This window comes from Hibiscus syriacus, unplaced genomic scaffold, assembly GCF_006381635.1.
Source record: "Hibiscus syriacus cultivar Baekdansim isolate YM2019G1 unplaced genomic scaffold, ASM638163v2 tig00111095_pilon, whole genome shotgun sequence".
NCBI lineage: Eukaryota > Viridiplantae > Streptophyta > Magnoliopsida > Malvales > Malvaceae > Hibiscus > Hibiscus syriacus.
The window spans coordinates 5,979,285-5,992,581 of record NW_024062980.1 but is presented as its reverse complement, the minus strand read 5'-3'; the positions used below and the strand labels follow the sequence as shown (position 1 = coordinate 5,992,581).

The 13,297-nt window shown below is 34.8% G+C and overlaps 1 protein-coding gene and 1 non-coding gene across 2 annotated transcripts; both read left to right on the top strand.

The window, feature by feature from the left end:
* The first annotated feature begins 1,695 nt into the window (after window positions 1-1,695).
* On the top strand, window positions 1,696-1,802 carry LOC120152913. Its single transcript, XR_005518741.1, has one exon. It is a non-coding gene; the product is annotated as a small nucleolar RNA R71 (small nucleolar RNA).
* A 9,062-nt stretch (window positions 1,803-10,864) lies between these two features.
* LOC120152866 lies at window positions 10,865-11,737 on the top strand. Its single transcript, XM_039164975.1, has 3 exons — window positions 10,865-11,036; window positions 11,307-11,395; window positions 11,657-11,737. Exons 1-3 carry the CDS (start codon window positions 10,865-10,867, stop codon window positions 11,735-11,737), a joined length of 342 nt encoding a protein of 113 aa, XP_039020906.1.
* The last annotated feature ends 1,560 nt before the right edge of the window (window positions 11,738-13,297 follow it).

Here is a 13,297-nt window from a genome sequence, read left to right as displayed (position 1 = left end):
ATCCTGTACAAAAATGTCAATCACATCAAGTAAAAAAAAATCATCATTTTCATCTATATAAGAAACATTATTCAAACATTAAAAGTAACATGTTCATCGTTCAAGCCCTTTTCAACATCAATTAAAGTTTACCCTGTAGCAAAAAAATTGGCGGCCAAGAATAATTGGAACGTCTTTGTCCCCTTTACAGTCTAAAATGATGAAGTATGTAGGAAACTAAACTTGTCTACTCTCACAAGCATGTTGTCCACAATACGACTATGATGCACGATAGAGCGATCAACAAGTTACAAAGAAACTGTAGTGGCCCTTTCTTCACCTCTCCTAAATTTCCAAAACATTGACAATAGCATTAGATTTATGCTAGCACATAAATCACATAAAGCTTTACCTATAAATGTGTCACCAATGTTACAAGGAATAATGAAACTCCTTGGATCATTAAGCTTCAGTGGCAATTAACTTGTAGCCATAACTCCAACCTTCAGTAAGATCGACTATTTCAAACTCACTAAGCTTTCGTTTCTTCAAAAGAACTTTCTTCTTGAATTTGATATAGTTTGGGTTTTGCTTTAAATCCTCAATAAACGGAATGTTAATTGTGAGTTGGCGTAGAACATCAATAAAAGCTTTGCATTACTGATCTTATTTTGTCTTATTGAAACATTTTGGAAATGGTGGAGGCATTTTTTGTTGTTGTTGTTGAGGCATTGAAGATGGTTGAGCGTCAAATGCAACAGGGGTTACTATCGACAACGATTCTGAATTACTACTATGCCCTACGTCTGGTGTTGTAAATTGACTCTCATGCGATTCAGGTTCAAATTCTTTGCTCTTCCATTTCCCATGCTTATGAGCTTCTTCATTATCTCTCCTTGGTTCTTCAATTGGTTCCTCAATATGAATTCTACTTCTTGTGGTAATGGCCTTTCAATGATCTTTCCCATTTTTCTTGGGATTCTTAGTGTCACTGGGAAGCGTTCCTTGCAATCGATTATTTAAAGAATTAGCCTTTTGTCCCATCTAATTTTCTATAGCCCTTGGCGAGTAGATTGGCTAGCCATATATTCTTTCTTCATAGCTTCAAAAGTTGTTAAAGCTTAAGTTTGGTTTGAAGATTGACCTTGGTAGTTCTACCTTTGCTGTGGTTGATCAACACATTATTGTGCCTATGGATATGGCATTTGACTGTGCTGAGTATAATATCGTTGTTGATACTACTAGTGCTGTAGATTAGCAACTTTTTAACTTCTTCATGAAAGATTGGGATGATTTCTGTAATTTCCATTGTATGTATTGCCAAAAGCATTATCATTCCTCTAATAATTACTAACTCTGAATTTTGAGGGTATTCATCAAAATTATGGCCATCCCCGTAATATACGCAAGTGATAAGAGATACGGTTTTGACTTCATACAGTCCTCCTTGTTTGTGAAATTTCTTCACCATTTCAGGCAATGATGAAATTTGAGATGCCCTAGAGTTAAAAGCTTCAGAGTCTACTACTGCATCATTACGCCATCCAAACGTATTGCACATATTAGGATATTGACAATCACTAGTGGAGATCGAGGATATTGTATGCTTAATTGTATGTCTTATCCAACAAAACACCATTCATCAAAACATCAACCACTATTCAAGTGTGTATATTTAACCCATTATAAAACATCTTCATTTGAGTCCAATGTGGGAATCCATGCATGGGGCATTTCCACAACAATTCTTTAAATCTTTCCAATGCTTCATACAAGCTTTCATCTTCCAACTGCTTGAATGAATTTAAATCATTACGAAGTATAACATTCATGTTCGGTGGGTTGAATCGTGACAAGAATTTATGCGCTAATTCATTCCAGGATGTTATAGCACCTAGTGGCAGTGAACTCAACCAAACTTGTGCTTTATCATGCATTGAATACGGAAATAGTTTCTGCTTCAGTTCTTCCTTTGGAACACCTTGCTGAATAAAAGAAACGCATACCTCCATGAATGACCTCAAATTTTGAGAAAATTTGAAAAATAGAGAAAATTTCGAGGAAAACAATTTTAAAGACTGGGGGAGCAATTCTCTTCATCTTTAAATCATATTCGAGAAGGAATTTGCATAATTTTCTTACTTGATGATTTACAATATTTTGCCTATTCTCACCATTTTCTTCATTTGTAGCCATTTTCTCTTTAATTCATTTCAAATCACCAACCTATGAAAGTTTTTTCTTAGATAAATCATGCGAAACACCTTGTAGCACTAAGGAAGTTATAAAAGGACTTGAAAGAGTGTTCGCCAAGGGTAAAAGTCATCCTAAATGAAACAAGAATGGGAGTGACTTTTCTTGGAGTGTTTTGGTGGGGTTTTTAGGTTGGTGAAGTTTCTTTCATTATTTTTACTAACTATGTCTCGTCATTCTAGAGAAAATTGTGGTTTTGTAGGAAAGGTGACAACAAAAAATGAAGGTGGTCCACCCAATTTACAAACAAAAACAATGGTTTGTGAGTTGTCAAGATTGTGGAGGGAAGAATTTATAACCATTTCAAGAGAAAGGAATGTTGTGAATCACTATTCGGGATCAATATCTAACTTGAGTCAAAGACCAAGAAGAGATGACGTAGTTTCTCAGTCAAGGGAGTACATGACAAAAGAGAAGACTACTCCAAATAAAATCAACTTACATCCAGATTTTAGATTTTATCATTGCTTGGGAAAATGACATGCACCAGCTAATGTCCTAATCAGAATGTTACAAAGCCTAAAGCCATTTATAAAGATGTCACTAACTATAAACCAAGAGAAGAAATCAAAGTAGAGGTGAATAAATGAGTTAATCTAAGACAAGATGTGATCAAACTTGCAACAAGGTTGAGTTTGTTAAAAATCTTTATCAACAAGTACGGGAGAACATTGGAAAATGAACCAAGTAATATGAGCAATAAGAGAAAAAGGGTCGTAAGCGAGTAATCTTTGAGCTGGAGGATTGGATGTACATGAGAAAAGAAAGGTTTTCGGCTCAACACAAGTTCAAATTAATGCCTCAAGGATATGGTAGTCAAGATGATAAATGACAATGCTTATCAATTAGACCTCCCAGGCGAGTTTTTTGTTAGTGCAACTTTTAATGTTGTTGACTTATCTCCTTATGATTTGGGGACAAATAGCCTTAAAAAAAGAGGGATTAATGTGATTCACAATAGCAACAACCTGTAAGAATACCCAAGTAGGCCCATCACACTTGCAAGGGCCAAGAAGTTCTAAGCTGCTATAGAAATTTGATTATTTCAAGCTTGGAACATGAAAAAGAACAAAAGGAGGGACACTTTACATTGCTTATGCATGAGAATTTAATGTTTGTATAACATTCATTACATTCAATAAGTATTTTGTTCATTAAAGCATACATTGCATTTAAGCATCTAGTTCATTTAGGGAATTAGTTCATTTATGTATTTAGATTATTTAGTAAGCTACTTTATTCATGCATCTGGTTCATTGAATACATTAGTTCATTTATTACATTAGTTCTTTCATTTAACTAGATTACTGAACAAGCTAGCTTTTAATTGTTTTCATGCATGTTTTTAATTAAAGTTGAAATAAAACCCACCTTTGTGTCTAGGTGCATGGGACGCGCGGATGAGTTCAAGTCAAGGAGAATACATTTCAAATGCAGTAAGGAGACAAGAAATTGAAGGTCTTCTTTTTTTCATGCAATCATTGCCATCTTTATTCACACATTCATGGCATTCAAGGTTGAATTATCAATCCTTCTCAAGGGTTGTTCGAATTCTTTTATGAGACAAGCAATTGAAATCCTTCTTAGTTCACATATTCAAGGCATTCAAGGCCTTATTTATCATCTTTTGAAGGCTTTCCACATTCTAACAAGGAGACATGAAATGACAAGCATTCAAAATTTGCATTCAAGGCTTTATTTTCATTCTTTTGAAGGTTGTTCATATTCTCCAAGGGAGAATGAAATGAAGGCTGAATTATTTCACTTATTATTACAAATAAGTGATATAAATCAGCATGGAATGAGATGTTACACTCCAAAGTGGATGGAAAGAGCATTACAACTATTCAAATCTTCCATTCAATTCTTTTTATCTCATAAACAAGCAAGATAAGGCAGCCTAAGAGTCATTCACACCTTTGGACAAAAATAAGGCTAAATACATTTCCAAAGTGTCTAGATTCATTCCCAAGTATTTAGAGCTAAATTGTAAATCTTTAGGATTCGATCTTGTGATCTTAATTCTTATCCTTTGTAAAAAGGGGAATGATTCTATCTTAACCTTTAAAAAGATAGGGTTTATAAAATTACTCTAGCATCTAGAAAATGAAAGAACAAATTAGTGAATTTGTTAGAAATTCTTAGTGTGGAGTTAAGGGAGTGAATGCAAACTTTGGTTGATAAAGTAAAACAACACTAAATCATTATGTATTTTTTCTTATATTTATTCATTCCACACCCAAAATTTCAATTCACTCATTTTTTTCTTCATATTTTCATTTATTTATAGAGCCCCACTAATCCTAGAAATCAATGTCAAATTGGGTTACAATTAACTGTTTAACAACCCTGTGAAGATTCTAGAAGCAGTTTATCAATTCCTGGCATTACCGAGAAGGTGACTTCAACTTCTGGCTCTTACTATCATGAGGATTATCACTCTATCACAAGGTTTCCCTACTTCAGTGGTGCCAACTACTCATATTAGAACAATAAGACAATGTTTTTCGTTCAAGTCACTGAACTTTCATTTTGGGATGGCATAATCGTGGTTCTCCCACCCCTCTAAGAAATAGGTCGGAATGGAGTAGTGATGATAGGAAGCTAGCCCAACTCAATGTCAAGGCCATGAACATTCTCTTTTGTTCTCTTGGCCAGACGAATATAGTAGAGTATATTCATTCTCTAATACTAAGGATATTTGGGACAAGTTGGAGGTGACTCATAAAGGAACAAGCCAAATGAAGAAGTCGAAAGTTGGCATTCGCACTCTCATCTACGAGAACTTCAAGATAAAGCATGATGAAGAATACATTCGATGTTTGATCGATTCATATCCATCATCAATGGAAATAAAAAATTTGGGAAGATATATCCCATTGAAAATGTAGTGAGAAAGACGCTCTCTTCCTTATCAATACCATGGGAAGAAAAGATAACTACCATTAAAGAAGCTAAAAAAAGTGCTCATTCTTAATGAGCTCATCATATCATTGCTCACCCATGAGATAAAACTCCAAAAGAATTAAGAAGAGAATGAATATAAGAATAGAAAGAAAAAGGAAATGTGAATCATCTTCAAGTCCACCAATAAGAGTAATTAAGACTCAATTAAAGAGGTAGATGAAGAAAATGAGATGACCAAGCTCTTCAATGATTCATTGCTTCTAAAGGAAATGAAGTTAAACATGAATCTAAAAGGGGTCCTCGATGCAAAGGAAAGAGACATTTCAAGTATGATTGTCCCCTTCTAAAGAATAAGGGATCTAACAAGAGGGAGGTATATGTGGCTGTTTGGAGTGATGAGGATAATTCCAATGATGAAGATGAAGTAACTAATCTTTACCTTATGGTTATTCTAGATGATTCAAAGGTATCTTCTAACTCTAGTGAATTAAATTCTTAAGGAGTTATAAGATACTTATTATTAATTATATTTGGAATTTGAGACTATGAATTCCAAATATAAGAAATTGATTTGTAAATTCGAAAATGAAAATGATTTTCTTTTGAAAGCTAAATTAGATTGAACAAAATGAAGTTTTTAAATATTATTTAGAGCTTTAAAAAGTGAAAATTGAAGAGTTTGAAAAAGAAAATACTGATTTGAAAATTAAGCTTGATAGCTTAATAAAATAAAAAGAAATCATTTTAAATATAATTCATCTAGCCTAATAATTAAAAAATGCTCACAACCATTATCATGGTCATAGTCTACATACTTGTCCAATTAAAAATAAAAAATATTTTAAAATTAGACAAGTATGAGTTATAATAGTAATTCGAAACATTGATACTAACCCTCAAGCAATTTTGGTAGCAAAATCCAAATGAATATTTGACACATGCATCACAAGGCTCATGATAACCCCATATAAATGTTGTATTTTGTGCCTTTTTACAGGTTATTGTTTGTTTTAAAGCCCATGTCATAGCATTTAGAGTGCATTTTGGTCATATAGTTGTATTTAATGGTAAAGTCTTTATACGTCATAAATGTATTGAAAATGCTAAGGGAAATGTCTTGCTTTTGTTGGGTTATACAGACAATGAAAGCTTAAGAAGAAAACATGGTTACTGAGGCATGCTGGAGAAATTGTTGTTGTAGTATTATGGAGATAAAAAGTTGAAAGATTTGTCGCAGCGAAAGATGTGCAACATACTCTGGAGTAAAAAAGACAACAAAGCAAAAATATATTTGCTTAGCTATCCAACCACATGTGAATCACCACCCTACTACAAATTTGGGACCAACCACCACAAATAATTGTCAATTCATGTGAGAAGGGTGTCACCTAGGGTAGAAAGGGAATCTTGAGCCCAAAACCATAGAAATATTCCCTTTATAAATAACTAAGGTGCCCTACATTTTAAGGAGACTTTTGGAAAGCTTTAGGAGCTAACCATGAGAAAGGTGGTTGCTCATTACCATATTTTTCTTCCTTTTTCATCCTGGTGTCCTCCATAGTTGAGCTTCAAGGGAGGTAGCAGCTAGACCTCTAGAGAGGCTAGCTTGCTATGGTGGTGCATGGCGGTGGAGCTAAGTCACGGTAACAGTTCATTTAGGAGTCTTCTTCTACCTATGCTTTATTTTTCTATCTTATTCGGGCTTGTTCTAAACTTGAATATTCTTGGATGAACTTAGCCACAACATGAACTTACTTATTTGGTGTTAGATTTGTGTTGGATGATTATATTTTACGTGTTAATGGATGGATAGATGTTTTTATGTTTTAAATGTTGTTTTGCTCACTGTTTTTTCCTTTATGTGTTGTAGCATTATAAGAGATTTTGAGAGATTTCCAATTGCTATAGCATAATATGTTTAGTCTTGTAAGACCTTTGGGTAGATATCCATTTTATAAGTATAAATACCATGTGTTGAGAGAGCTAGGTTAGATCTACGTGAGTAAGGGAGCCAAGCCGGGATGGTAGGTTCTAACCCACCTTAGAGATAAGGAGAGGGTTTTATTCGACTAAAAGAGATAGGTCTTAGTTGCTAAGCTAGTGTTACCGTTTACGCTGAGAGGTATTACCGTAACATTAGTTTTATCAGGTTCTTTACTTGAGAGACTGTAGAAGCATTTTTAGCAAATCCTGTCAAGTAGCAAACTCATAGAAACAGAGATGATCATTAGCATAGAATAATATTTCCATAGAAAATCCATACCATTTACCTCCATAGAAGCTTGATTATGTGAGGTTGCTAGTCTTATCTCATTTCCAAAGTTCAAATTATTTTCATGTTTTGGCATACTTTTGCATTTTACTTAAATTATTGTCTCGATATACTTTTATAATTTTAAACAAATTTCACCATAGCAATTTCACTTCCATTCACTTAATTCTTGTTATAACATTCAATTACGATTTATACATACTATCTACCGCATTTATACTTTTTCATTTGTTTATACCATTATACTTAGATTTGTTAGTTTTAGTTTTAATTCGTGACAGTTTTAATTTACTATATCTAACTTTTAAAATACCTCCAATCTCTGTGGAGACGATACTCACTCACTACTGTATTACTCGCATTGATTGTGTATACTTGCACAGATTTACATGCCACAACACTATATATTTACACGTGATCAAGTTTTTGGAACAGTTCTCAGGGATTGGCAGTTGGTTATTTTTAAAGTTTCGTTATAGCAAAAAAATTTAGTTAGTTTTTGTTTTTCAATACTTTTTTTTGTTTACTTTTTTTTTCCAGGTTTGACTGTTGCATTACCTGAAGAACTATCGAGAAACCACTTTATCCTCTAGTTCCATAAATTGAGAATTAATTTTATCGAAGACAACATATTTAATATTCTAATTGAGTTATGAACAATCCACCAAACCAAGGTGTTTAACGAGTTAAAGATCCTGCAAATCCAAATGCTACAGTATTCAAGAATGAATGACTTATACTGAGATCGAGAGCTATTTGAGGTCGCTTAGCTCCTATTCTGGATGATCTCAACCCAATGATCGTAACACCTGATATTTAGGCGGCCCACGTTAAGCTTAACCTGTCATGTTCAATATGTTGAACTCGATTAACCAATTTCGTGGCATGCCTAACGAAGATGCAAAACAACACATCTGTGTCTTCTTGGAAGTTTAGGATACATTCAGGCAACAAGGAGTGCACGAAGATATGTAAAGCTAAAGTTGTTCCTCTATTTTTTGTGTGATTGAGCAAGAGCTTTGCTTCTTGGAGTTCCATTAGGCTCGATGGAAATCTGGGATAATCTTTATAAAAGCTTTTTGTTGCGGTATAATTTGCCTAACACACACGCTCAACTTCGAAATGACATAGCAAGTTTTCATCAAGCTGATGAAGAATCGATGTATGACTGTTAGGATCATTATAAAAGTTTTATTTGCAAATGCACTAACCACAGATTCCACAACTGGACCCAAGTCTTGATGTTCTATAATGGAGTCAATGCACCCACTCGTATGATGTTAGATGCTTCAGTAAATGGTACTTTCTTGACAAATCACCTGAAGAGGCCTTTGTCATACTAGACAAGATAGCCAACGATGACTATCAATTTCCCTCTTCAATGCTTGAAATAGGAAGGAAGACACATGGGACATTCAAATTAGATGCTAAGGATTCAGTGTCCGACCAACTTTTTGCCATAAAAAATATATTAAAATATCGGTAGTATTCCAGCGAGGTGAAGGAAGTCAAGGTAATCAGCTCTACATGTATCTTTTTCCATGGAAATAACTCTGAGAGTAAATTCCCTAACAATCAAGTGTCCATCAACTATATGAGGAATTTTAATCGAAGCAACAATAACACCTATTCTAATACTTATAACCTAGGATTGTATCAACATCCTAACTTTTCATAGGATAATCAAGGGGTAAGCAACAACACTGCAGGAAACTTGAGTAGGTCACATCAGAATATTTCTCTACCTTCAGGATTTTAGCATCAACAAATGTCGTGGTAGAATGTTTTCAAGGGTTCGACTTTTACTTCAAATTCTAACTCTCTTGAAGCTACTATTCAAGAGTTTATGGATTCAACAATGGATTTATTTCATAAGTACTCATCGAAAATTAAACTCCACAGTACACTTTTGCATAATCAATTAGCCTTGTTGCAAACCCACGACTCATCTTTGAGAACATTCGAGAACCAAGTAGGCCAAATTGCTACAGCATTCATGCTCACCCAAAAAGTAGTCTTCCTAGTGATACTGAAGTCACTAAGCCTCACAAAAAGAAGCAATGTAGTGCGCTTACAATGAGGAGTGGTACCCAACTTAATCAAGGAGATAAATTTAGGGGAAGAAGTAAGTAGATCCCCACCACAGCAGTATGAACAAGAACCTGAAGTGCAAGAAGAATTACCTGTGGAGAAGGATAATGATGAGGGTTCCACGAGTAAACCTATTGATGGAGGGCAAACTAATGTCACAACAAAAGTTGTTCACCCACCTGCAATATAAGAAATCAGACCCCCAACGCCCTTTCCTCAAAGAATGAAGAAGAATAATGATGACATCCAATTCAAAAAACTTCATTAACGTCGTTGACCAGCTATATATATCAATGTCTCGCATGTAGAGTTGATTGATTAGATGCCTACTTAGGCTAAGTTTCTCAAGGACATTGTCACCAAGAAGAGGAAGGTGGAAAAGTTTGAAACTGTCACCATATTGAAAGATTATTGTTCTACATTCAGTAAACTTCTGCCAATGTGAAAAGAACCTTGCAACTTTTTTATTCCTTGTTTTTTCGGTGATAAATATGTGGGGAGAGCCCTATGTGACCTGGGGTCAAGTGTAAATTTGATGCCCAAGTCCGTTTTCTTGAAGCTTGGAATGGGTAATGCTCGACCTACCACCACCATCCTACAACTAGTTGACCGATCTCATGTTTGTCTCGAGGGCAGAATTGAATATGTCATAGTGAAAGTGGGCAAGTTTGTTATCCCTACTAATTTTCTTATTCTCGACTGTGAGGTCGACAATAATGCGTCCACTATTATGGGTAACCTTTTCTATTTTGTTGTATTCTCATTGATTGCAAGAAATGAGAGTTCACCACGCGAGTAGTTGATCAAAGTGTTACCATCAATGTCTTCAATACATTTAAGTATGTAGATGTCTCAATGGAATACCAAAGTTTATTGGACGTGGACTCGATGGTGGATGATGAGGCTACAAAATTCTGCTACAACAACTTTTTACAGCTTAAAGACTACGAAAGGCTCACTGAAGAATAAGGCAATGAGGAGCCCAAGGATTTTTCTTCACATGTGCATCAATCTATCTTCCTCTTAGCTAGACCAGATCCTTTAGATTTTGGTGAATCTGTTCCTCAAAAACATTCACTACAGAATGTACCTACCTTGGAAGTAAAACATTTAACATCACATTAAAAGTATTCTTATTTAGGTAGTGATGATACTTTGCCTGTTATAATATCTGCTAGTCTAACCCTTGAGAAAGAATACAGTTTGATAAATGTCTTGACATAACATAAGAAAGTTATAGGTTGGACTATGGTAGATTTGAGGGGAATAAGCCTTACAATCTACATGCACAAGATTCAGTTAGAAGATTTCCATGATAATTCTATTGAACCACAATAAAGACTTAACCCGGTATTGAAACAAATGGTGATGAAGGAAATCATCAAGTGGCTTGATGCTGGTGTGATTTACCCTATCTCCAATAGTTCATGGGTCAGTCGGATGCAATATGTTCCCAATAATGGAGGTGTGACAGTGGTGAGCAATGAGAATAACAAGTTATTTCCAACTAGGACTGTCACGGGTTGGAGGATTTGTATGGACTATTAAAACCTAAAACAGGCGACGAAGAAGGATCACTTCCCCTTCCCATTCATTGATCATATGCTAGATCGATTGGCAGACAATTCTTTTTATTATTTCCTTAATGGATACTTAATGTATAATAAGATTACCATGGAACCAGAAGAATAGGAGAATACCACATTCACCTGCCCTTATGGAATATATGCCTTCAGAAAGATGTCACTCGAACTATGTAATGCTCCAGAAACATTTCAAAGGTGTATTATGGCCATTTTTTCAGATGTGGTGGAGGACTTTTTAGAAATCTTCATGGATGATTTTTTCGTCTCGGGTGATAATTTTGATAAATGCCTTGGAAACTTGGCAAAGGTACCGAAGAGTTGTAAGGAGGCCAATCTAGTGCTCCATGGGGAAAAGTGTCACTTCATGGTGACAGAATGAATAATGTTAGGGCATAAGATTTCATAGAAGGTAATCATGGTTGACAAAGTCAATGTTAAAGTTATCGTGAAATTACCTCCGTCCACCACCGTAAAGGGAATAAGAAGTTTCTTTAGACACGCTGAATTTTACAGATGATTTATAAAAGACTTCTAAAAATTTTTGAAGCCTTTCTCTTTTCTACTACAGCATAATCAACCATTTCTGTTTGACAAGGAGTACTACAACGCGTTTACAGAGCTGAAGGAAATACTTGTCACAGGGCCATAGTTGTCCCACCTGATTAGATAGCTCCCTTTGAACTGATATGCTATGTAAGTGACTACATCATGGAAGTAGTACTCAGGCAAAGGTGAGGTAAAATTTTTCATGTCATTTATTATTCTAGCCGCACACTTAATGAAGCACACATAAACTACACAACCACTAAAAAAGAATTACTTGTCATGATATTTCCTTTTGATAAGTTTAGTACATACTTGATAGGCACTAAGGTTATTGTGCATATCGATCACACAACTATTAAATACTTAGTGAATAAAAATGATACCAAACCTATACTTATTAGATGGATTATACTATTGCAAAAATTTGATTTACAAGTTAAGGATAGAAAAGAAACTAAAAATCAAGTTTTTGATCATTTATCTAGGCTAAATATTATAAATGACTGCCATGACAAGGTAGAAATCAAAGAAGAATTCCCTGATGAGAAAATTTTATCTATCGCGGCATGTTCATGCTATGCTGACATAGTTAACTTTCTTGTTAGTGGTGTTTTACCTCCTTATTTAAATACCAAGGATAGAAGGAAGTTCAGACATGATATGTGACACTATCAGTGGGACGAGCCCTATTTACTCTAGCAATGTGATGATCAAGTAATTAGGAGGTGCGGCCCTAAAGAATAGCAATAGGATATTCTATTTCATTGCCACAACACACCTTCTAGAGGCCACTTTGGAGGTGTTAGGACTGCTGCAAAAATCCTACAGTCTAGATTTTATTGGCCCACACTTTTTAAATATGAACACGAGTTCTAGAAATTGTGTGATTGATGTTAAGGAACTGGGAACATTTCGAAGAGTCATGAAATGCCATGACAGAACATTCTGGAGATAGAGCTCTTCAATGTTTAGGGAATAGATTTCATGGGACCCTTCCTATCATCCTTTGGTGATCTTTACATACTCTTAGCATAGAACTATGTGTACAAGTGGGTAAAATCCATAGCACCACCAAGAAATGACTCGAAGATCGTTCTCAAGTTCCTTCACAAGAACATATTCACATGATTCGGAGTACCTAGAGCCATCATAAGAGATGAAGGTGCCCACTTCCACAATAAAACTGACTTGATAGGCAAATTTTCCATCAAATAACCTGCAAAATAGTATTTCATATGCCTAGCATACTTATAAATCGGTATATTCCTAAATATCCATTCACATCCAATGTATGACAAATGAGAATGCAAGGTACACAATAATATAATTCTAACCCCTTTTCGGAATTATAATTCCGTATGATTACCATCCTTTCACATAAAGTGCCATAGTACACAAAGTACTACTCCAAGTACAAAAATTACTCGTACCAAAATACAATAATGCATTTTCTAAAAAATTGATAGATATCCATGTCACACCAAGTATAGTAATTACATACATAGTGCTACAGTACACAAAGTACAACCATAATACCACCTTATTTATGGTATTATTATTGCACCTATGACTCTCCATGTGAATACAATAGGCTTTAAAATCCAAATTGTAGGTTAAAAATTTATTCCAAACCATCAATAAATAGTAATTTGTATGAAACACA

Excerpts from the sequence above, each read along its gene's own strand:
- LOC120152866 (XM_039164975.1), top strand. The coding sequence starts at position 10,865 with ATGGTGATGAAGGAAATCATCAAGTGGCTTGATGCTGGTGTGATTTAC. Across the intron at positions 11,037-11,306 it reads TGTCACGGGTTGGAGGATTT|ATGTGGTGGAGGACTTTTTA; the intron begins GTATGGACTATT and ends CCATTTTTTCAG. Across the intron at positions 11,396-11,656 it reads GCCTTGGAAACTTGGCAAAG|CATAATCAACCATTTCTGTT; the intron begins GTACCGAAGAGT and ends TTTCTACTACAG.